Source organism: Schistocerca piceifrons, chromosome 1, assembly GCF_021461385.2.
Source record: "Schistocerca piceifrons isolate TAMUIC-IGC-003096 chromosome 1, iqSchPice1.1, whole genome shotgun sequence".
NCBI lineage: Eukaryota > Metazoa > Arthropoda > Insecta > Orthoptera > Acrididae > Schistocerca > Schistocerca piceifrons.
The window spans coordinates 938,857,224-938,883,214 of record NC_060138.1 but is presented as its reverse complement, the minus strand read 5'-3'; the positions used below and the strand labels follow the sequence as shown (position 1 = coordinate 938,883,214).

The following is a 25,991-nucleotide window of genomic DNA, read 5'->3' as shown; positions in this document are numbered from 1 at the left end:
AATTGAGGAAGTACAGTACATACTGACGAAACTAAAATGAGCTCTAACATGGAAATTAAGCGTTTCCCGACTCATGTCCACATTACATCTTTTCTTTATTTGTGTGTGAGGAATGTTTCCTGAAAGTTTGGCTGTACCTTTTTGTAACACCCTGTATAATCTTTATTTTTTAAGATGCCAATGTTCTCGATTAAATTAATCATGTATATCTCCCTAGCCAGTGGCTTAGCAAGTAAATACCACATTGCAGATTCAGAGGTCCAGTATTTGATCCCTGGTCAGTTCTATTATGTATAAATCACAAGTAATTTCTTCACCCATGCCATTTATTGTGGATATGAAAAATGCTGAGTTGCACTGTGGTTGAAAGTCCACACTAAACTATAGGTTCCCTTCTCATTCTGTAGTTTAGATTAGATTAGATTCAGTTTTCGTTCCATAGACCCAAAAAATGAGATGATTCTCGTGGATGTGGAACATATCAGAAAGTATAACATACAAACATAAAACATTTGAAAATAATACTTACTACCCTGATCATTTGTCAGGAGATTGTCGAAATAGATGAATACAATGTGGTAAACTGGAATAGCTAATATTTACAGAATTAACACGCTGTCTTATCCACTATTAATAAATTTATCACACACAAAATACCTAATGTTGACTGTTGTGGCAAAGTGCTGTCAAAACAGAAATGTAACAGATATTTTTACTTAAACTGGCTAAACAGTCTCTCTTAAGATATTCATCTGTGTAGTACAAGAAGTTGGCTATCAAAACGTCTTTCAAACTCTGTTTAAACCATGCTTTATCTGAAACCAAGTTTTTAATGGTTGCTGGCAATTTATTGAAAATGTGTGTTCCTGAATGTTGGACCCCTTTTTGGACCAAGGTAAGTGGTTTTAGGTCTTCATGTAGATTGTTCTTATTCCTGGTACTGATACTGTGTATTGAGCTATTGGTTGGAAATAGAGATTTATTACTTGCAACCAATTCCATTAAGGAATAAATATACTGAGAAGCAGTGGTTAGAATACAAAGTTCCTGCAACAGGTTTCTACATGATCATTTGAATCTACACCCCAAATGATTCTTATCACATTCTTTTGCACCCTAAAAAATTTTGCTCACTTTGATAAGTTGCCCCAGAATATGGTCACATATGACATAATAGAATGAAAGGAGGCACGGTATGCAAGTTTTTTTTTATATTTATGTCTCCTACATATGACATCATTCTCACTCCAAATACAGTCTTGTTTAGGTGCTTAAGCAATTCTGTGGTATGCCCTTTCCAACTGAATTTTTTATCGATGTGTAATCCCAGAAATTTGACACTGTACGGTAAATCTCCCCTGACCCTTGGTTCTGGGTGACTTTTCCAAAATCTACCCCTTTTCCTAGACCTCTCCAGTCCTTTTCCTTCACCCTTCTTCCTTCCCCTTCATCACAACAGTCTTTTTATGTGTGTGTTCTGTCACTGCTTGGGGAGTAGATTTTTTATCTATCCAATTAAATGATTTCTTATTTAGTTTAATTTGTTGTTTTATTCTGAAATAATGTCTTATGGTAAAACATGTTTTTTCCCCCTTAACAAATGCTACTAACATATGATCTGTCATTTCTGATATCGTGCCTGAAGTTTCCCACTGAAAAATTGTTCACTAGTTTTCATCCTAGTTTTGCTTTAAAATCCCGCATTGGCATTTTGTAGAGCAGTGATAAACTTGGGCAGAGCAATGCTCTCAGCAGTCTCAGTTCAGACTTGAGTGCTTCCAAGTCTCAGAGGTAGGAAGCAACGTAATCATTTAATTGCTGATCAGATGCAAGCAGAGATCACAATTCTCCAGTCAGTACTGTTATCGGGCATCACTGAGTTTTTTGTGTTACATCTAATTCTTGTGACTCAGTGGATAGCAGACTGATTCACCCCTCTGTCTGTGCTGTGAGCTGTTGAGAAGCCCTTCCATATTTCTTCCCCATTAAGCAATTATTCAAAATTGTTAGCTTATGGATACTACCGTGGTGAGAATTCGTGGATTTGACTTTGAAATCTCTCCTGGTTCCTGTTCTTAATCCTCACAAATATATAATAATGGGCTCTTTTTGCAGTTCTTATAGGTTCACCTTTTACATAAAAAAATGAAGGTGTTTAAGGAAAGGGGAGCTTGGTCCAGATTTACAAAGAGAGATCCCCAGGACTGGGACCATCCTGCAGTCATTCATATTGGAGGGTGCTTGTTTGCAAATAATCACAAAAAAACACACACACACACACACAATTTTGCATGAAGATCTAGACCCTTAAAATTGACAGTGGTTGAAATGGTGGTATTGTAGTGTAGAGTTTGGCATATTGACCTGAAGTGCAGAAGGTTGTGGGATCGAATCTTACCAGGTGCTTCACTGTTTTTTAATTTTAAATCTTGATGAAAATGACTTTGATCATTATTTTTGTTCATTTAATGGGTTTAAATGTATTTTCTTTTTTAAATTGCTATCCCTCTGTCATCTTGTTTTAATCATTGTATTACTTTTACTTTTTCCTTTCTTTTTTCTCATTTTGAATCTTTGTGTGTGTGATTTTAATTATTTTTGTACTTCAATTTAATTTCTTCCATTTCATCATCTTTTATTTTCGTCCATGTTATTGCTTTCATTATTTCTATCCTTTATTTTGCTTGAATATCTTTTTATTTATAATCCCTTCTTTCTTTTAAATCTTCATCTGACCTTTTTGGCCATAGTGAACAAGAATTTGTTTTAAATGTTTGTATGATGATTAGCATCCAAAAGTATATACATTTTGTATGTAACAAAAAATACATTTTTGACCCTGTTGCACAGCCACTATAGATTGTCTCACCTCTTGTGTTTTAGCTGATAGATCAGCATTTGAAAATATTTAAATATTGAGATAAGATCACATGCAGAAAGATTCCTAATGAAAACAGAGTGATAAGAAGAAACTTAATGCAGTGATCAAAATGATTTAGCAAAGGATTAGAAATTTATGAAAATTATGTTTAATGCAAATAATTAAATAACAAATTAATTATCAAAGACATTTCATAATGATTTCAAAATAAATTTTTTTAAACATCTCGCAAGACCTTGTGCGTATGAAGCTCCTATGTTAACCAGTACACTACAACGCCTCTATCTACTATCAGTTTGAAGGCTCTAACAATATTATGGAAAGGATAGTTGCCGCTCACCATTTAACGGAGATGCTGGGTTGCAGATAGGTACAACAAAAAGACGATCGGAAAGTGAGCTTCCGGCCATTTTCTATTGTCTGTTTTTGATGAAGGCCTCGTTGGCCGAATGACTTTCCGACAGCCATTTTGTTGTGCCTCTCTGTGACTCAGCATCTTCACAATATGGTGAGTAGCAACTATCTTTTGTTTCATTCTGTCATTGTTCAGTTTTAAGTAATACAAAATTAAGAGGGCTCACCACGTTGAATGGCTGCAGCAGAGAGATACCTGGCATCCTAATGCACATCATTATGTAGATGGTTTCAAAAAGTCAATCTCACATCTTGGGCCCTCTCCTCATTAGTAGTAATTTCCTTTATATTCTCTCTTGTCCCTGCTTTTGAGGAACTTCGCCTTCCTTTCAGCATTCTTTCATATACAATTTTTTTCTGTTTAAGACTTGGATTCTCATAAAGGACTGTTAAAAAATTCTTGAGCTAGGGAGATATATTTTTAATCTTGTTTTTCTGGCGGCCTTGCTCTAGTTGTTCCTGTTCTTTTGATTGGTTGATGCTTCCCTTTGAATGGAAATATTGTTTATGTTACATTCAGTGGAAAATTCACTTCAGATAAGGAAATGCACAAAGAGCAGATGTGCCTGCCAGTACTTACATTCAGGAGGTGGAACTCCCAGTACAGCTGATAGAAAAATGCAGGAAATAAGATATCAACATTCCTAATAACCTTGCTTCTCTGTCCTGTATTTCCCTTCTCTACTCTTTTCGCCAAACTCAACAAATACATTTTTTTTTCCACTGAAGAATGAACCTTCTGTTCAAAAAATTGGATGTTACATTCATTGGTTGCTGGCATAATAGCAAAGACTTTGTGTTTATTTTTAGAGAAATAAACAAAGTATGTCCGAGGACAATAACCTCTCAGTACAGACCAGACGAAGCCTTAGGTGCCCTAACAGAACGCATGGAAAGTCTTATTTTGCATTATTTGGACAACAGACCAAGGTGCTCACATCGACAAATCAAGAAAAAGGAAATAAAGAATATGATCTACTTGAAGTCAATGGAAGCACTGTGCCCTCCTGGAGAACCTGTAGGTGTTATTGCAGCTCAGGTAAGGGAACAGTCTGTCATATATTAATGTTATGGTAGCTCATTTGGCAGTATAATTGAGACATCAGAATGGTGTGTTTTTGCATGGAATGTTTACTGTCCACAGCCATTGTTTTGAACGGAGTTTTACAGTACCCACTATCGTGAATAATTTGCGGTGTACCTTCATGTCAGCTCTTGTTTCCTATGTAATTCTTGTTACCTTGATAGAAGTGATGATACAAGGTTGATTGGAACTGTGTTTAAGTATTAGATCCAGATAAGGCACTCATGTTTGCTGTTGTTATAAAGCAAGAGTTCTTACTAAACCCAGTCTACATTACACTTTCCAACTTCTTCTGTTGTTTCAGTACTCGTCATACAGTTCTGTATCTACCAGCATATTCAGCTTGTAATTGAATGTACGAAACACCACTTCACAATCACAATTAATTCCAGCTCAAAAAGTAATTATAATAAAGTCTTCACTTACACTGGAAAGATATCAAATTGATAAACAGTTTTAATTGTCCCTTTCTAGGCTTGTTAAGCAGTGTTATAAAAATTAGAGACCTTGGGAGTTTTTCAACAGTTCATGTACTTTTTATTTAAATTTATATGCATAATGGTACACACTTCTGTGATAGAAATTAACACTGCATACTGTATGAGTCTGTAAAAACTTGTTTCTAGATGCTGAGCTTCTGCTATTATCAAAGGAATTCATTTTGTAATTATTTCCATATTATGTAAAGTGTGATTATAGCATTTTGCTGGGGAAACAGGTTCTGTACTGTTGATGTAAGAAGCATGACTGTGAAAAAGATGTACCAGTCACTTTGCTTGTGGATGAAATGTTTTGTTACTATAAGGGCATGTTTCAGAGTTAGAACTAACTTATTTCCAAATGTGTAAAAATAAACATTATTTACTTGAAAAGAAAAAAAAAATCACTATGGCAATGTTTTCAAAAAGTTAATGATGGAGTCTTAAAAATTGTATGTAAGTGTGGATGTAAATATTTCATTATTTACATTTCAGCACATTTCACACAAAGAAATCAATAAAGATAAGTCAGCTCCTATGGCTGTCTGATAAGATAAAGTTGCCTAATATTGTTCTGTGTTCAGGCTTAAATGTTGTACTGCACTTACTGTGTTGTTTTCCACTCAAGAGCTAGTTAGTTCTCTTTGCTGATGATACAAGTATAGTAATCACACCTGACAAACAAGAATTAACTGATGAAATTGTCAATACTGTCTTTCAGAAAATTACTAAGTGGTTCCTTGTAAACGGACTCTCACTGAATTTTGATAAGACACAGTACATACAGTTCCGTACAGGGAATGGTATGACGCCATTAATAAATATAGGCCTTAATCAGAAGCATATAGCTAAGGTAGAATATTAAAAATTTTTAGGTGTGTCCATTGATGAGAGATTAAATTGGAAGAAACACATTGATGATCTGCTGAAACGTTTGAGTTCAGCTACTTATGCAATAAGGGTCATTGCAAATTTTGGTGATAAACATCTTAGTAAATTAGCTTACTACGCCTATTTTCACTCATTGCTTTCATATGGCATCATATTTTGGGGGAATTCATCACTGAGGAATAAAGTATTTACTGCACAAAAGCGTGTAATCAGAATAATAGCTGGAGTCCACCCAAGATCATCCTGTAGACATTTATTTAAGGATCTAGGGATATTCACAGTAGCTTCTCAGTATATATACTCTCTTATGAAATTTGTTATTAACAACCAAACCCAATTCAAAAGTAATAGCAGTGTGCATAACTACAATACTAGGAGAAAGGATGATCTTCACTATTCAAGATTAAATCTAACTTTGGCACAGAAAGGGGTGAATTATACTGGCACTAAAGTCTTTGGTCACTTACCAAATAGTATCAAAAGTCTGACAGATAACCAACAAGTATTTAAGAAGAAATTAAAAGAATTTCTGAATGACAACTCCTTCTACTCCATAGAGGAATTTTTAGATATAAATTAAGAAAAAAAAGAAAAAAAAATATTTAAAAAAATAAAAATAAAAAATAAAGAAAAACAAAAAACACAAAAAATAAAGTTGTTATATTAACTTAAGTATGTTGTTAAATTAACCTAATTATGTCATGTATTAGAAAATTCGACTCGTTCCACATCATTACGAAATATCGTATTCATGATCCATGGAACTAGTATTAATCTAATCTAATCTAATCTAATCTAATCTATAAAATACTGGCATACTGCCTTGACCCATTTGTGATAGATCTGGTTCATGGATGTACACTGACAGATTGTTGCATTGTTCCTTTTAAGTATATGTCGTATTTCCTTCTTTTTATATGTGCTTATATTGTGCATGAACCAAACTACAAACATGTCATCTCCTCCTCATGCCACACCTTTTCCATTTTCATTGTTAGCCCTGTGCCCCACTTTTATTTTTCTGTGGATACTTAGTTGCAACCAGTATTGCCACTTATTAATGCTTCTGATGTATACAGTGTCTTTCACTATTTTATTCTTACCCACCATGAACAGCTTACAAGAAAAAGCAAATAGGGAAACCACATAGTACAACTCTTTTTTTAGTCACAGTTGGATACTGTCCCCCATCTTGTTCATCTTTACCTGACTCTTACACCCATCATGTTCTGTAATGTGTTGCCCTGCTGTTTTTGTCCATATTGCTCCTTCCAGCACCAGGTTAAGTATTCCTGAATTCCATAGCAGATATCACATAAACTGTCTTTCCCTTTGGTAATATTTGACAGCAGTGGAACTCATTCATCGAAGGAAACCTTCTTCACATGTGCCAGTCTACTTCTAATACCTTATTTGCTTTGATAATCCAAATAATCTTGCTTCACAGACAAGAGAATTCTTTAAGTACTGTGTTGCTCTCAACTTTGATATTAAGCAAGTAAGTACTCTCCTTTCTACCACTCTTCAGTTCTGACTTTGCTCTATTTATCTAAGCCATACACTGTGTTAAGTGTGTTGTCCATCCCTTATACCAAGCCTTTTAAGTCTTCCTTACATCAGGCCAGAAAGGCTGCAATGTCTGCATGCCTTGTCATTGGTATGTTTCCCTTGCCTTTTTACTGCTCTTCCCATGTTTTTCTTTCACTTTCTTTATCACATCCTAAACTTAAGAGTTTAACAGCAGTTGTGACAAGCTGCAACCTCGCCTTGTGAATAGAGTATAACGTCTAAAGGGATTAAGTTGTAGGAATTTTGCTGATTGAAATGTGCTATCCAGCAATAAATAGGAAACTGCTTGTGATAAAGCAACAAAAATGGGCATACAAGCAGACTCTTGTAAGACATTTTACTTCACAACACTATGTTTGAGACTGCATCCCTTAGGAAACATTTTACAAAAAGCAGTGAAAAGGCTTGTCTTTGTAGTAATGCTGACTGTCATCATTAATACAGAAATCAGTTTTTTAGGTGTAAAACAAATAGGTGGTCTCTTGAGTTTCAGGCCAAGTATGTCACTGTTTGCATTTTGTATGAACTGATATCCGGACAGTTTTTACAGTCAAATATGCTAGAGATATAACCAACCAGCAATGTGGTTTATGTTTTGGTCCAAATGCATGCAATTAATATGTTATAAAATGGTGATTGTTTTCGAAGTGTAAGTCTTTTGGTTTAGGATGCTGACATCAGCCAAGATATCAGTTCACCGAAAGTGCACGCTATCCTTTGAGTGGTCTCCTTTACTCCTAAAGAACTTTCCTTACACTGTGTGTGTGTGTGTGTGTGTGTGTGTGTGTGAAGAAGTTCAAAATAATGTTTCATTTTTTCATATGTTAATTAGTAACAAAACCCCTATAGTTTAATTGTATAAAATTATGCTGTGAAACATTTTTCGATCCCCACAGTTTGTTAATGTGTTTGAAAATGTGGTCCACTCCATTTACAGTCAATAGGGGAACCATCCACTCAGATGACACTGAACACATTTCATTTCGCTGGTAGAGGTGAAATGAATGTAACACTAGGAATACCAAGACTGCGTGAAATTTTAATGATGGCTTCCAAAAATATACACACTCCATCAATGGAAATACCTTTCCGAACTGGACTGAAAAATGTTGAAGCAAAAGCTGAAAAACTACGAAGATTACTGAAAAGAACAACTTTGGCAGATGTCCTCCAGTACATAAGTGTGAAAGATTGTCTTGACATCTCAAGGTAAAGAATTTAAGCCACAATATTAATACTTGAACATCACATTAAATTGTTTGTAGCAGTTTGTGAAAATATATGGTGGTTTGTTAATGTTTCACATATTTATATTTTTCCAGAGCAAGGCGCAGGATATATACATTGAAATTTCAGTTTCTTCCATATTCAGCATACAAGGCAGAAACAATAATCAAACCTCACGATATTCTACAGTATTTTGAGAAAACCTTCATTTCTAACTTATTCAATGCCATAAGGAAGGCAGCAAAATACACAGGGAAATTGTAAGTTGGTGCAATATTAGTATTGTCTTTTTAATACATGTATTATAAAGGAGTACTCATTAAATGTTATACTCTTACTAGTGTTGCCGAAATTCATATATAACTGTCATTTTGGGTCATGCAGCAAAAAATTAAGAACAGTCAGATAAAGGAATTAATTAAAAGTTCACTTAGGAGTGTCATTGTCAAATGTTACTTGATCACTGATGCTATGACTGATGGTTAGATTAATGAGTGCATGCTTTCTAACTATTTCAACATAGCAATGGAAGAAAACTTGGCTAAGTAAGGAATATCTCTTAATCATGAAAACATAAAGCCATCATTGATTTGAAGATTGTTCTGAACACCTCAGTGCTTTACTAGATGTGTTCTTATTGGAGGTAGTATACCAGTCCCTTCCTCCAGTCTTTAAACTGGCTTGCCCAACCAGTTATACAGGGAACTACAATTTAACATGAATTCCAAATCACAGTGTGACTTGACATAATTCACATCAAGAAACATTGCCAGAGGTGAAAGAAGTGATAATTGACAGACAAAACTCCTAGGTTTTCAGAAATTACTGCAACCAGTCGCCTTTTATGTAGATGTATTTTATTTAACCATGACCGGTTTCGAGCTGCCTAGCAACTCATCATCAGATGGTATATACATTTAGTGCTTTTTTGTACCCATTGTGTGGGTGGTTGAGTATCTGTGGCTAGACAGAAACGAGAACAAATAATCGCTACATGTGGTACAGTATCACGAAATATTTACAGCATAATTTATGTTTAACGTATAAGAGCAAATAATCACTACATGTGGTACAGTTACATGAAATATTTACAGTTTAATTTACGTTTTGAGGTGTTATGGTACAGTTACATGAAATATTTACAGTTTAATTTACGTTTTGAGGTGTTACTTACAGATAAATCTTTCTGCAGGTATATATATCTCTTTTAGGACGTATTTTTGAAACCATTGTGTCTTGTTTTTCACAATTTCACAAGTTAAAACTTTCACTAGATGTATATTACTTTTATGAGGCACTGTTGGAAACATATATCTTGTTTTTCGTAAACATCGCTGAACACACTTAGCCACAGATACGAATATAGGATTTACACATTATAAACAAGCCAAAGATTGCAATATAACTACAGTATCAAAGATTTCAAGTTGACCAGAGGCATTATTAGTCATCGCACACACTGACAAGAGATTTGTCTTTATTACATAGAAAATAAATGTAAATTAGCTTAAACTATTAAAATGTTTATTTATAAATTAACTGTGCAATTTTAACAGGTATATAAAACTAAATTTTTTACATTATATTTCAGTTACATTTAAGATTATTGGTATTGAGAGTATTATGACAGCTAATTTCTTGCTCCTTCCATTGGCTGATCTTGGCATATGATGTCAGGGATGAGAGGTTGATGGTTAACTTGAAATAATAGGTAATGCTGGTACTTGAAAGGGTGTGGAAAAGGAGTTGGCGGTGGGGGGGGGGGGGGGGTTGTTTTTTTAGTGGTACAAGCTTTTATGTGTGTGTGTGTGTGGGGGGGGGGGGGGGGCATTTTGTTTCTGAATTACTGTTTAGTTTTTAAGTTCAAAGAATCCTTAAAATTCTGAAAGAAGGAGTTATTCGCCAATTCTGTCTGCTCATTTAAAATGGTATGTGGGGAATTATGTTTGTGGGTGAAAATCTCTAATTGTTCGAGAAGATCCATCTTGAATCCCTTGTCTACAGTGTGTAGGATTTGAAGGTTAGTTTTAATGTCTGTTATGGAATGTTTATTATCTGCTAGATGGGTAGCAAAAGTGGATCTATTTAAGTTGTTTAGGCGAAGTGCATCAGTGTGCTCTTTGTATCGGATCTCAAAATTTCTACCTGTTTGCCCTATGTAGTAGCAGGAGCAGCTGTCACATCTTAATTTATATATACCAGATTTTTGGTAGGGTGTGCTGGCTATTTTGGTGTTGTGGACTATTTTGTTCTGTATTTTGTTGTTAGTGTGAAAACTTATTTTGACATTATGTGGTTTGAATAGCTTAGCAAGTTTGTATGAGATATTGCCGAGAAACGGCATACAAACGAATTTGGTTTCTTCTGCTACTGAGGTCTGGCTTGCTGGTTTTGCTTTGTTAGATATAATGTTTTTATCTAATTTTTCAATTATGCTTGGGTCATAAGCATTGTTTGATGCTATTGTTTTTAATATATTGATTTCATTAATTTTTGCAGTAGGATCAGCTTGAATCTTGTTGATACGGTTAAGTGCTGATTTGAAAAAAGCTAGTTTATGCTGATTTGGGTGGCATGATGTATTGTTTATTATGACATCTGAAGTCTTAAAACTCCTAGGATTCACCAGGCTTCGAACATGGGACCTTTGGCTTTGTAGTTGGGCTCTTCAATGCTGAGCCACCGAGGCACTTGGAAAGATACATGAAAAATACAGATTTGTGAGTTTTACAGAGTAGAAAGAGCTTTAGCATAGCAAGCAGGAAATTGGAATATTTTAGATACTGGGTGTGGAGGTTATGAAAAGAAATGAAAAGGTGTATGTAGAACTGTGCACAACTACTAAGAGTAGGTTACAATATTAGGTGAGTGTACTCATTTCTCATTATGTGTCAATAAGGGCCCAAACATCCATAGTATAACATTTTGTCTTGGTTGGTGATGTAGCCATTCTCTTGAGCTATTAGTAGCCTGAGAGTTGTTTTTTGGTCCTAGTAATGTATAGTTTCTGATAGCAAAGTGCTAATGGACAATGACTCACATTGCCATGGTAGATAAAATTGCATGTGCAACTAACTCAACATATCTATCAGACTACACACTTTGTTCAATGTCAGTGACGTATTTCATCATTTATTGACAGACAGCCACTGTACTATGGTATACATCTTGCACATTCAGTAGGTCCTCTGAAAGTCTGTGGCATCATTTTCCTTCTTCTTGAATAACATCACATTCGCCTTGTATGTTACTGCAATCTTGTGAAAGTTAACAGATTCAGTTTCTTTTATCCACAACAGATGACGTTCAATATGTGCAGTTGTTGCACTGCACATTGAGTCAGCATCTCTGCTATATGGTGACTAGCAATTAGCCTTTTCATAATGTTATTGGATATATAAATATCAGCATCTCTGCTATATGGTGACTAGCAACTAGCCTTTTCATAATAGTGTTGGATATAAATGTATGTTTTGTGAGGATAGGGTGGGTGGTCAGCTGTGACCTAGATGGAGGAACCATTCCAGCATTTACTTGAAATAATTTAGGAAAACCTTAATCAGGATGGTTGGACAGACCAGACTCCGTCTTCCCGAATATGAGGTCAGTTCTTAATAACTGTTTTCCTTCATTTCGTTTGTCCCTGTTGTACAGTGTTCTTTGATGTACAATTTACTCTAGATAACTTATAATATAAAACATAGTTTTGACTTAATCACTTCATACATTAAGGGCATCCACTGGTGACTAACTGACCAAACATTTGCTGCTATGTTGCTTCCACTAACTCTGGCCTGTTCGAAAAGCTGACTCCATGCCTGTACACACACAACCGTGCACCATGCACATCTTCATGTCCTCCACTCTGCTTAAAAAAATGAGTCAGCACCTCCTGCCTGTGGTAAGCAAAATGTTGAGGCTAAGAGATAGAAAAGACCTTACTGTCATGCACTAGAAGTGTTAACACATGATTTTCTTGTTTAAGCATTGATTTGTGATCATGTATTGTAATGTGACAGGATGGTATAGTTGCCCCTCTCCTTGGTAACCATTACTCTGAGTCATCTTTAATTGTGTTGTATACAGTACTACGAAGAATGTTTTAGTTGTCTTTTTAAATAGATGTATGTTGGTAATCTTTCTCATCTACTTGTGTGATTTGTTATACAATTTCATTCCTTGGTACAAAACGCTGTTTTGAGTTTTGTGTTTGTTTTCCCTTGGTAAATGTAGGTCTAAAGATGCTCTTGTTACATGATTATTTATAGAGCTACTAGTGAAGCACAGGGTGTTTCAAAAAGAATGTACATATTACAAAGTATTATGTTGTCAGAACTATCATGACCTAGTATTTTATATTCATTGCTGCTAGATATTGATTGTCTTCTGTTTGCTTGGTTACTGTCACATGTTGAAAAACGGCTATTCTGCAGCAGAAATTATTTCGAGTTCTCAAGTTTCCGTGAAATGTAATGCTCAGGGTGTATACGACCCTGCACATCCGGGAGAAAACCAGGAAAAACCCAGGAATTTTTAATTGTTTTAGTTTTCAGTTAATTTTTTGTAATTTTGACTGGCAAAAACCAATACTCTAACAAACAAAGTATATTACTATATTTCGCTACTGCAGCAATAAAAATAAATAAATAAAAACTTACTTTGCAAAGGAAATGCGTCATATATGACAACAAAATGCAGTGCTCATACAAGTGTCTGCCAACAGCAAAAGGCGTCAAAGGCTTTAGGAAGACTATGTAGTGCTTCATAACAACAAATTGCCTCCAATGAGCGTAACGTCACAACTGTTCACATTAGTTCGTTTGAGCAGTTGCAAGTGAGCTCATGTGCATGCGCAGTTGAGTCACACATGAATAATACCTTTTCCTGCTTCTGGCTGCAGAAGTGCAAGCAGCCAGAGGCTACTTGGAAAAATTTTACTTATGCAACCAAGCTGCCAAATTCAGGCATGCGCAACAGGCCTGGATCTAGAGGGCAGGGGGCCAAACCGTGGTATCTGCCCCGGGTGGCAATTTCGAGTGGCAAGGGGGACGGGGAGGTGCCAAATTCATATTCTTGAGGGGAAAAACCTTGTCTCACAAAGCAACTAACATCGTGCACACGTTGGTCTATCGATTATTTATACGATTTTGAAACACATCCCTGTTGGTTTTTTAACATTTTTGAACACATTCTAAGTTGATTTCTGAATGAATTGTAAGTTTATTTTTGAATGCATGCATAGTGATGTATCTGCCAGGGCAATCCCCATAGCATCTACAAATAAACTTTTCTGCAGACAAAAGGGGATGAGGCTATAGGAGCTAAGTGGAATAAAGCTGAACTGGTGAATGCTAATCGGTGTTTATGTGGTTGACTGAGTTTGTGAATGCTCAGCGTTGTTATAATTACTGGCGAAATCCGTAGTTTCAGACTACTTAGAGAAAAAGGTGTTAATACAGATGAAAATAGAGAAAATTTAGTACTGTCTATCCTAATAACACTTTTTTATATACCTGGTCGCTCTATGAACAATATAACAGGTACGTGTTCACATTGCATTTAATACAGAAACAATGGTTGCAACTTACATTCATCAATTTACAGATGTAGTTTGTGCTGTTTTTTTTGGTATCATTTGTCATATGCTGGTAAACCTTTAGTGTCCATGTTCTGTATCCATGGACCTTTCATTTCTTTCACACTTATCATCATTCGCATCTGTCGCGTGACACAGTAGAAAATCCCGGATGAAATTACAGTATTAAGAAAAAGATAGATTGGTACTCACCACGCAGAGGATGCGTTGAGCCACAGACTGGCACAATGAAAAGACTGCTAAACATTAGAATTTCACACACACACACACACACACACACACACACACACACACACACACAACCAGCCACTGTCTCCAGCCACTTTCAGGCCACAGCAGCCAGAGACGATGGCCATGTTTGTGAGAGTTTTGCTCATGTGAATGTGTACATGCTTTGTATTCCTGAAGAAGGTATTTTGGCTGAAAGCTAAAAATGTTTAGCCCTTGGATACATGATGGGGCTATTAAACACCCATTTAATTATATTAAATTCACCTGTAATTAGACCTTACTTTCTGTAGTCCTTAAAAATACGTTTACCATTAAGAAACACAATAAACTTGTATTTCATGTCGAAAAGATTTTATGAAATCAGTGGTTTCTTAATGCTGTGCGCATAATGCATGAAGGGCCCCTTTCAGGCCTAATGTAATCTAATGCTTTAGTGAGTGCTTTTCTCCCAGTTCATAAATGTTGGTACCTGGGATATTTTTATACTGACAATTGTTGCACGGTCAGAATCCAGCGACAACAGTGGCGGACTTACTACTCATTATAGAAGTTGACCTCCGACGTGAAAGAAGTCGCTCTCATGGCTGATTTAAGTAAATGTGTTTGTTATTCTTTCTGTTTTCATTTCTTCGCTCTTTCTCTAACACAGTAATTATTTAGATTCTCTTTCTAATCAAGGAACATTTGTTTCTTACAGTACGGAATGATCCAGTACATCTCGAAAGATAGAATATAATTCTGCTATAAATACAGATGATCCAAATGTTTCAATGATTATTTCTGAATGGTTGGACAAATATGAATCTAGTATTGCTTTCAAAGTTGATACTGATCCTGCATATACACCTTTGTCGGACAGCTCAGAATCTGAAGAAAGTAGTAACGAATATTCCAATGTAAGTGAAGTGGGCTTACCAGCAAACATCTGGCCTGATAATCAATAGCTGCCAGCTAATTCAAATAATGTAGCAAGTACACAACTGCCTGCAAACCTTTTATTGGGCGCGATGGGACTCAGTGGCGCGAAACACTGCCACCTTCTAGTAGAATTCTTACACAAAATATAATGAAAATTTCTCCAGGTCCTGTTAGGGAAAGTCATACACTAATACCAAAAGGTGCTTGGAGTTACTTCATCACAAATAATAGTTTAGATGAAATAATTCATTGCACAAATCTGGAAGGACGACACTCAGCAGTTATGAAAAGTCAAACAGGGTATAACGTCACATATGAGGAAATGAATGCATTTTTTGGAATTCTCTTATTAGTTGGCAGTTACAGAAGCTGGGATGTTCATGTAAGGGGATTATTTCATGACTCTTCCGGCAACCCTGTTTGTATGGCAACTTTTTCTGTAAACAGGTTTGAAGAAATAAGGAGAGTCTTCAGGTTCAACAGTAGATGCACTCGACAAGCTAGGAGCCAAGATGATAAAATGACAGCTTTTCGCAATGTATGGAAACTATTCATAAGTAACTGCAGGCAAAGCTTTTATCCAGGAGAGAGCTGCTCAATATATGAACAGCTAGTGTCTTTCAGAGGGCGTTGTAAATTTCTAGTTTATTCTAAGCAAACCAAGAAAATATGGAATAAAGATATTCTGACTCTGTGACTCTTTGACATCTTGTGATATAGATGGGCTAGTGTATTCAGGAAAAACTCCAGGTCGCCCTTGTGAAGCTAACACTGCAGTTCATGTAGTAGACTCGGGCAAAGATGCTCAGAGGAAGCTCAATAAACATCACGGTGGACAACTACTTTACTAGTGTTTCCCTGTTTCAAGATTTATTGAAGGATAAAACTACAGCAGTCGACACTCTTCGCCGTAACAAACCACAAATTCCACCTGAAATGAAACCATGTAAGACACGAGAGGTTTTATCTTCAACATTTGGATTCAGAGATGATGATGTGAGAATAAGAGTGTGGTACTACTAAGTTCCATGCATCATGATGCCACAGTTGATTAGACTCATAAAAAGAAGATACCAGAAATGATTCTACTTTATAACAAAACAAAATCAGGTGAGACAAGGAGAGGGTCATTTGTATTATGGGCTAATGTAATGGATGTAGCAGCTATAAATGCTTTCTGTTTGTTCACAAAACGACATCCTTTATATCACAGTGGGAAATCACATAAAAGGTGGCTTTCCTTGAAAGACTTGCCCCTACAACTTATTCATTTGCTTATGGAGTACAGAGCCAGAACTCGAAATTTGCAAAGAACTGTCATACAAATATTGTTGGATGTGGTGTCAAAAAGTGCCTGGAAATGAATTTCAGCCACGAAAGAAAAAGGCCCAGAAGAAAATGCTTTTTGTGCACACAGGAGCTGGAAAGGAAAATTGCTCAGTATTGTTCAAAATGTTTTAACTATGTATGCAGTGAACATAGTGTATGCTTGTTTGTGAAGATTGTTTCCAGTAATGTGTAAAGCTTAGTGACAGGCAGCATAATCTTTATTTGTATTATATGCTGTTTATCTCAACTTTGGTGTGCCTACGTTACATGCAACTTGGCCATTTTCTTTCTTTCTATTTTGCTTTGTGCATATTGATTTGCATTGTAACTCTGCAAAGTATAATTCATAGTTTATTTTAATATTAATAAAAGTTATTTTATACAATAAAAATAAAATTAGCATTCATTAAATTGAAACTTATTCCACTGAAAATTATTGTCCACACTTTTTCTTTAATATTTTTCTAATTAAACTAGCCACAGACATGTTTTATAACAGTAAGATTTCATAATAATAATGTAACAAAGCTGAGAAATAATGATATTTATGGAGAACTCAGTGGAGGCTTCTGAGGCCCCCATCATGCATTAAAGTCAGTCTGAACACCTGTGCATCCAAGGGTTAGTAATCTTTTCATGGTGCCTGTCTGCAACTCAGTGCCTTCTCTATGTGATGAGTAGCAATCTATCCATTTTATAATATTGTGGTTATAAAATGAAACACCAAAGAAACTGGTATAGGCATACATATTCAAATACAGAGATACATAAACAGACAGAATACGGCGCTGCGGTTGGCAATGCCTACGTAAGACAGCAATTATCTGGGGCATTTATTAGCTTGGTTACTGCTGCTACAATGGCAGGTTATCAAGATTTAAGTGAGTTTGAATGTGGTGTTATAGTCGGTGCACGAGAGATGGGACACAACATCTCCGAGGTACCAATGAAGTAAGGATTTTCGTATACTGTGAATATCAGGAATCTGGTTAAACATCAAATCTCTGACATTGCAGTGGCCGTTAAAAGATTGTGCAAGAACGGGACCGACGACGACTGAAGAGAATCATTCAACATGACAGAAGTACAACCCTTCTGCAAATTCCTGCAGATTTCAATGCTGGGCCATCAACAAGTGTCACCATGCAAACCATTCAATGAAACATCATCAGTATGGGCTTTCAGAGCCTAAGGCTTCGTCGTGTACCCTTGATGACTGCACGATACAAAGCCTCCCGCTTGACCTGGGCCCGTCCTCACCGACATTGGACTGTTGATGACTGGAAACATGTTGCATGGTCGGACGAGTCTCGTTTCAGTTGTACTCAGCAGATGGGCATGTATGGATATGGAGACAACCTCGTGAAAAACTATGTACCCTGCATGTCAGCAGGGCACAGTTCAAGCTAATGGAGGCTCTGTAATAATGTGGGGTGTATGCGGTTGGAGTGATATGGGAACCCTGATACATCTAGATACAGCTGTGACAGGTGACACGTATGTAACCATCCTGTCTGATCACCTGCATCCATTCATGTCCATTGTGCATTCTGATGGGCTTTTACAATTCCAGTAGGAAAATACGACACCCCACACATTCAGAATAGCTACAGAGTTTCAACACTTCGGCTGGCCACGAAACTCCCCAGACATGAACATTATTGAGCATGTCTGGGATGCCTTGCAACATGCTGTTCAGAAGAGAGATCCATACCCTTGTACTCTTATGGATTTTTGGACAGCCCTGCAGGATTCATGGTGTCAATTCCCTCCAGCACTACTTCAGACATTAGTCGAGTCCATGCCAAGTTGTATTGCGACACTTCGCTTGCGGGGGCCCTACACAATGTTAGGCAAGTGTACCAGTTTCTTTGGTTCTTCAGTGTACCTCTTGTATGGTCAGTCTTCCATAAATAACTTGTAGGAGGTCACATGTGCATTTTTGTCAGTTTCTACATAGGTTAAACTCAGATAGTTACTCATAACTCCTGTTTATCACTTTCTGCTGAATATGTTACTTTTCCGAACAGTATGCTCAGTAGTTATATCATTAGATACTACTCTCAGACTGCTCTTCACTTGTGCTAAATATGTGTGATACAGGATGTGTTCTGTTGAGAACATCACTATGTCCCAGTTCAGTTCGACTTGTACCATTACCTCTGCTGCCTGGTCATGGGGAATAACTCATTGGCCCACTCTGATATTCTCACCTCAATCCCAACTGCTCAGCTCTGGATCTCAAACAAGGAACTTCAGAGAAAAAATAAAGTCATTTATCTTTACTTTGAGGGGCAAAGGCCTTGCCTCAGTGGCTACACCGGTTCCCGTGAGATCACCGAAGTTAAGCGCTGTCGGGCGTGGTCGGCACTTGGATGGGTGACCATCCAGGCCGCCATGCGCTGTTGCCATTTTTCGGTGTGCACTCAGCCTCGTGATGCCAATTGAGGAGGTACTCGACCTAATAGTAGCGGCTTCGGTCAAGAATACCGTCATAACGACCGGGAGAGCGGTGTGCTGACCCACACCCCTCCTATCCGCATCCTCGACTGAGGATGACACGGCGGTCACTCGTGACCTGAAGACGGAGTGCTTTAATCTTCACTTTGATAGTGTACTGCATCGATTCTGAGAATCTCATTATTTATTATTCTCTGTAATCTTTTATAGATTAGGTGTCCAAACAGGGACACGTGGTGGTGGAAAAGACAAAGCAGGTGCTGAAGATGAGGAACAACCTGAAGTTGATGAGGATGCACAGCGTATGGCTAATATTGCAAAAAGATCTGCTGTTGGAGAAGAGCATGAAAGCTCTGATGAGGAACCTGAGGTAAGTGAAACAGAGAAGGGAAATTATGTTGCTTATTGCTAAAATGTATAATAGAATAAAATTAATTTGTAAAATGTAACTTAACGCAAAGAGAACTGATTATTCCTTTTTGGGGCATTTAAATGTGCTGAATTTTTACTGTTTAACGTAAACTGTTTTCCATGTACCGTCTGGTGAGAAAGGAACAGCTGGAGCATAATTAAAGACACACAAATTACAATACACTGTTGACTCTCAAGTTTACAGCATGTTTAAAAATTGCCTCTGCAGGCATATCTAAAAAGCATAAAAAAGAAAAATTATACTGTTTTGAAGATATGTTACTTTCCTGCCAGGATATGTTTCAATAAATTCATAGTGCTGTGCTCAGTACCAAAGGATGCACAATGTGAATATTTCTTTATTTCTTCAAACCAGTATCTGGCATTGCACTGGCCGGACAAAATTGAAAAGTTTTTGTATAATGCACTGTGTAGCTAAGGTGCTGATGCATTACAAGCTAATATTTTCAAGTGAAATATTGAAACAGCATTACAAAATAATTGCCAGGTGTGTTTAATGAATATCTGGAACAGATATAACAGTTAGCATAAAAACATTTTGGGAGTCCATGCTGTTCTCTATATTTATGTAACCCAAAGTATGAACAAATCTTATCATCTGGCTGTCCATTAAAATTGCAACACAATAAAGACAGCATGCAGTAAATGTCAAATTGGCAAGAGCTGCACTACATGCTTGGATAATCAAATGATTAGCATTTCAGTACAACCACAAAAGTAGGTAGAATAAGGCAGTTCTCTATATAAAGAAATATTGCATATCGGGTGTCTCATTCAGAAATTACACCTGAATGTTTGTGAGAAGATCATGGTATGCTTCATATGAGGAGGAAAGACCCCTACCCTAATGTGTTGGATTGTGACTACAGTTTAATTTTGTAAATTGAAGGAACTGCACTACAGTTGCTGAATCAACAATATTTTTATTGTTTACATGACCAGTTTTGGAATACTAAAATTTCATCATCTGGCATAACCTATAAGAATCAGAATATATTACGAGACGAGGGCAAGCCCAACCCTCAAAAATTAAATGTGTAATGGATAAGCAACTATACACACTCAAGAACTTCTAAATGCATAAGAACTTTTAAAGGAACAAATAAAGAAGAAGATGGAATGCTACTCACAGAAAAAAACACTTAACCAACTGAGGTCATCTTCCACTCCAATGTTGTCATGGAACTTCTGAAGTTTCATGTCCGAAGTATAATGGGGGAAACCTAGGAATTCACAAAAACAACCTGACAATGAGAAAATAATAGTCAGCTTTCAGATGGAGGATCTAAGATGTGATAAAAAAGGATTACATTGTGTAGAAACACTTACGTAGATTCTATGAACAGTTCCCATGCTGCCCAACCTGCCCAGCAAACAGAAAAACAATGAATGGTGATTAGTAACTGGTCATGTTATGGAGGGTGCACACCATTCATGATGCAGATGATGTGATGGAATGGTTTAAACTGTAATGAAAAAATGGAGCAAGGTGAAAAGTCACAACATTAGGAGGAAAGAGAACCTCTACATAAAAAAAAAAGTATAATCTGTAACCTAGATATAACTGAAAACAGAAAAAGGACTTAAATGGCCAGAGTTATGTCGCAATTAACAAAATATATTTATGATACAGATCTGTGCATTCATTAATAGTATGAGGAGGATGGAAATGGAGGCTTCTTAAAATTTCCATTTCTTCCACCATATTAAATATTGTTGATCAGCAACCTGTTCTGCAGTTCCTTCAATTTACAAAAGGGACTTGTATAGTTGTGACTGCCTCACAAGAAGAACTACAGTTTTATGTCTGTGATATTGCTGCTCAGATTGGTTCAGATCCTAAGACTTTCATGCAGATATGGGATCAATGGCTTAAGGAGGGCCATACTTAATGTCATCCAGGACCTCAGTGCTCACACGAGGCTAGCACATTAGGCACGAAGGAGGAGACATGGTCACTTGCCCATGCAGGATTATGCTGCCCTAGACATAACAGCAGAAAGAAGCAAGCTGACAGTGGTGTGAACATCAGCAGTGGTGTACATGGGTGGCATCATGATGGGTTTTCGTAAGAGTCTCGGCTTTGTGTACGTCATTGGGGTGGATGTATCTGTATGTGAATGTTCCAAGACGGTACATTGCCTGATTCATTCTTCGTTGTCTTACAGGCCCAGCACCTGGTCTGATGATATGGTGCACCATTGGGTGCACATCACACTCTCCTCTGGTTGTCGTTGCCAAAAACTTGGCCAGTGACCATTACAGTTCTGATGTGTTAAGGCCAGTGGTGACGACCCATCTCCAAGGTCTCTGTGGCATTATCTTTCAACCAGATAATCTAAGACAGTCCTGTCCTTATAACACACAGAATGTGTATGATTGTTACCCCAGCAATCATATTCTCCAGATCTCTTGCCTGTTGAAAGTACCTAATCATGGATTGCCGAGAGACTGGCTCACCACCATTCACTGGCCATTACGACTGATTACCTCTGGCATAAAGTTCAAGTAGCATGGAATGATGCACCCAAGCTAAATTTGACTCAGTGCCCAGCCATGTCAGAGACATTGTTGCTACCAGAGATGGCAGTTTCATCTACAAAATTTTGGACCCTGTGTACCATCAAATTACTTGCAGATTTAGTTATGTATTTTCCCTACAATATTGTTATTGTTGTTGCTTTCTCCATTCTGAAGACCAATTTTATGCAGCACTCTGCACTAGTCTATCCTGTGCAAGTCTCTTCATCACTGAATAACTACTGCATCTACCTCCATTTGAAACTGCTTACTGTATTCGTGCCTACTTAGGTCTCCCTTTACATTTTTTGGCCCCCCCCCCCCCCCCCCCCCCACACACACACACTTCCCTCCATTGTGAAAATTATTATTCTTTGATGCCTCAGAATGTGTCATATCAGCTGATCGCTTGTTTTTACAAAACTTGTGCCAAGAACTTCTTTTTTTCTCCCAATTCAGTTCAGTACCTCGTCATTAGCTATTCGATCTATTTATGTAATCTTCAATTTTCTTCTGTAATTCTACTCTCTTGATGTCTGATCTGCTTATTGTCCACATTTTAACTTCTGTACATGATTGCACTCCATACTTCATAACCCTTAAAATTTATGTTGGGTGTTAAAAAATTCTTCATTTTCAGAAATACTTTTCTTGCTGTTGGTACTTTGCATTTTATATCTTCTGTACTTTGGACAGCATCGATTATTTTGATGTCCAAATATTGAAATTGGTCTACTACTTCTCATGGCTCATTACTTAGTCTAACTCCATCAGCAAGCACATGATTTAATTGGAATGCATTCTATTACATAAAGTTTTTATTGCCTTTCCCTGAATTTTAATCCCCTTTTCAAATTTCTGCTTGCGATCCTTTACTACATCCTCAGTAGATAGGTTACAAACCTCTCATTACCATTCTCAACTAATGCTTACCTTTGAGGCAGTACATCCTGAAAAGGCCTACGAGAAACTTCAGCAACAGATGCTTCCAGGTTTGCGTATCCTGTAGTAGTGTGGGAGTGTAAAAACAGCCAAGAGTGAGTGTTTCGACAGCTGTAGAAGGGATTTGGTATGCCGGATAAGCTCTGCGGTATGGTCAGTAGGTAGCATCACCTTTGATGTGTGATGATTGGCGGAGATTGAAAGTATGAGGAATCCTGACTCCAGGTCAGCTAGCTGGAGACAAATGTTGTGTGGTGGGAAAAACCATTGTGGGGAGGGGGGGGGGAGCACCATGGCTGGATAAAGAAGATATGGAATAAGAGAAACTCTAAATAAAAAACTGTGCCAAACCAGTGACAGGGAAACCAGTCACATGGTTTTAAACAAAAATGAGACGAGTGCATGAGTGAAACGGCAGTCCCACTACGAGATAAAGTTTACACATTATTAAATGTTTTGGATATGAAAGGATCTTTAAAACTTAATAACTCACTAATGGCTTAAGCGATTCAAACATATGTAGTAACAGTGGAAAGAACTCAGTGAGAACCATCAGACTGTACTAATATACAGGGGGATTCAGGAGGAATGTCACATAATTTGTGAGGTGATAGTACATGTGAAAATAAACCAAAAAAGTCCTGTGAAGATGTTCAGATTTTTGATTATTACGGAAGTGAAGTGGGTTGATGACTATAAACATTCAAGAATGAAAATGAAGATAAGTGTGACTATTACTTGCTGAAATGCTGTATAAGTGCTGTGGTGGACAGAAAATAGTTGGAGAGATGACTGATATATCCTACAAGAGGTGTTCAAAAAGTCCCCCGCCCATCCCAACTCACTTGTCAGTACATTGGAGGGAGTGTTATGTTTCAGATAGAATGTCATCTCAGCAGGCTTTAATGCATACAACAGATCAGGGATGCAAGTGACAAGTTCTTCACTTGTGTCCACCTTTGTAGCATACACATCTCCATTTAACCAGCCTTATAAACAGAAATTTAATTGGGTTAGATCGTGCGATCTGTTAGGCCAGTTAGTGGGTCCACCAAAGCCAATCCATCATTGAGGAAATGTGTTATTCAGATACTGGGATACTTGCAGGCACACTGAATTGGTGATCCATTATGTTGCAGGTACATTTACCATCATCAGTGTCAGGTCACTAAAAGTGCAAGTAGGTTTTCCACCGGTAAATGTGCATACTCAGCAACTGTCATGTGATTCGGCTGGAACACAGACCCTATCACAAGCCCATCAACAGTACCTTGCCAGATGTTGACTGAGAACCTAACTTGGAATCATGTTTCTCTAGTGTCTCATGGGTTCTCCATTGCCCATGCATGGGAATTCAGGTGTTCATGATACCATTGTGTGTAAGTGTAGCTTCATCTGCAGATAAAGTGTACTACATGATGTCTTTGTGTACAGCCAACTATTAAAAAAAAATTGCTGCCTGTTTTCGGAGTCACCCAGATGCAGATGCTGCATGGGCTGCCCATGGTATGAATACAAGCCCTCAGAATATAACGTATGCCACATTCGTGTTTATGGAATATCGAACTGACAGATAATGCACGACTCCGTTGTACCATTGCAATAATGTTATCTCTTTCCTCACCTGATTGGACAACCTCATGTTCTGATGTTAAGTGTTCACTGTGTAGTGTTCTCGATTCTTCTAAGGTTTGAAAAGCTCTGGGAAATACCCTGGCAGGAGGTTTGTCGATCAGGAAAACGTCTCTGGTGTTCTGTCACAGCCACAATGGCACAGCCATTATAGTATCTGTACACAAGCACCATGTCTGCCTATTCTGCATGGGTGACCATATGTGGTATGGACACACTGGACTTGCTCAATTAAACAACACTTAAGTGTGACATGCACATGGCCTCATGAGTGCTCACTGATCCAACCCGTGACTGCACACTGGGTATGCTTGCAGCTGTTGCCTCAGTGCGACGTCACAGGGCTACCATCCATTGGAGAACCCGCACACACTTTGTAGAATGCGTCAGTCGTCTGTCCCACGATTATTCTTTCCACCACAGCATTTCAGTAAGTATTATTCACATTTGTCTTCATGTCCATTCATGGCTGGCTGTAGTCTTCAACCAACTCCAGTTCCATAATGATTGAAAATCAGACACAGGTTGATAGGACTTTTTTTCACATGTAGAACAACCTCACAAATTGTGTGACATACCTCCTGAATCACCCTGTTTTCTGGGAATATTTCATATTTCAAATCGCTGGCCGCAATGTATATTCCACCCATGGAAAAGTTAATTTTCTAGGAAAACAGTGAAAGCGTTAGTAAATAGAGGTAGCTAGAGATGTATGTTTGTAATTAATTTAACTTTTTAATATTTCTCAGTGATATAATGATGCAAAATATGAGCAGAAACACCATTTGTGACAAAACAATTAATCCTATATGAAAACTATGAGTAGCATTGAAAAGCTTATGAAATTTGCATCAGACTTCATATGTATATTAAATTTATACTTTATGTATGTTTCTGCAAGTTGGAAGTGCATGTAACTGGCTCATATCAGTGTAAGGCTGTAAGCATCCGTGACCATTTTAGTGTGACATACTTGGATTTCGGCAGTCCATTGGAGCAGAGTTTGCATACAGGTAGGATGTATGTGCGGATGGAAGTTGCCTTGTGTGTAACCAGAATACCTTCTGAATATTTGGTCATGGATTTGCAGAGGTTTGCATGTGATGATTATGAGGAACTTTAAATCGTTATTCAGCTTGGGACTTTGAGTAATTTCTGGTTAGGTGACTTAATGCAAACATCTGTGAACAATTTTTCAGTTGACATAGATGGTGATTTGCAATTAAAAATATCATTAATTCCTGATTACAGAAATGTTAACTTAGATATGAGCTGAAGCACTTTGAATAATGTTCATAGATTTTCTACATGTCATATGAACACATGATGGCATTAGACTTACTTAGGTTCTCACACTGACTGAGATTATTTTAATAGTAAACTATT

The 25,991-nt window shown here is 37.3% G+C and overlaps 1 protein-coding gene across 1 annotated transcript in view; it reads left to right on the top strand.

Annotated features, from left to right (window-relative positions):
- LOC124776695 (DNA-directed RNA polymerase I subunit RPA1) overlaps positions 1-25,991 on the top strand; it is a 307,614-nt gene that overhangs the window by 168,322 nt on the left and 113,301 nt on the right. The window contains exons 19-22 of the mRNA XM_047251802.1: positions 4,106-4,334; positions 8,256-8,527; positions 8,641-8,805; positions 19,290-19,449. Of these exons, the coding sequence (XP_047107758.1) occupies positions 4,106-4,334; positions 8,256-8,527; positions 8,641-8,805; positions 19,290-19,449 (826 nt within the window). The remainder of the gene's footprint in view (positions 1-4,105; positions 4,335-8,255; positions 8,528-8,640; positions 8,806-19,289; positions 19,450-25,991) is intronic.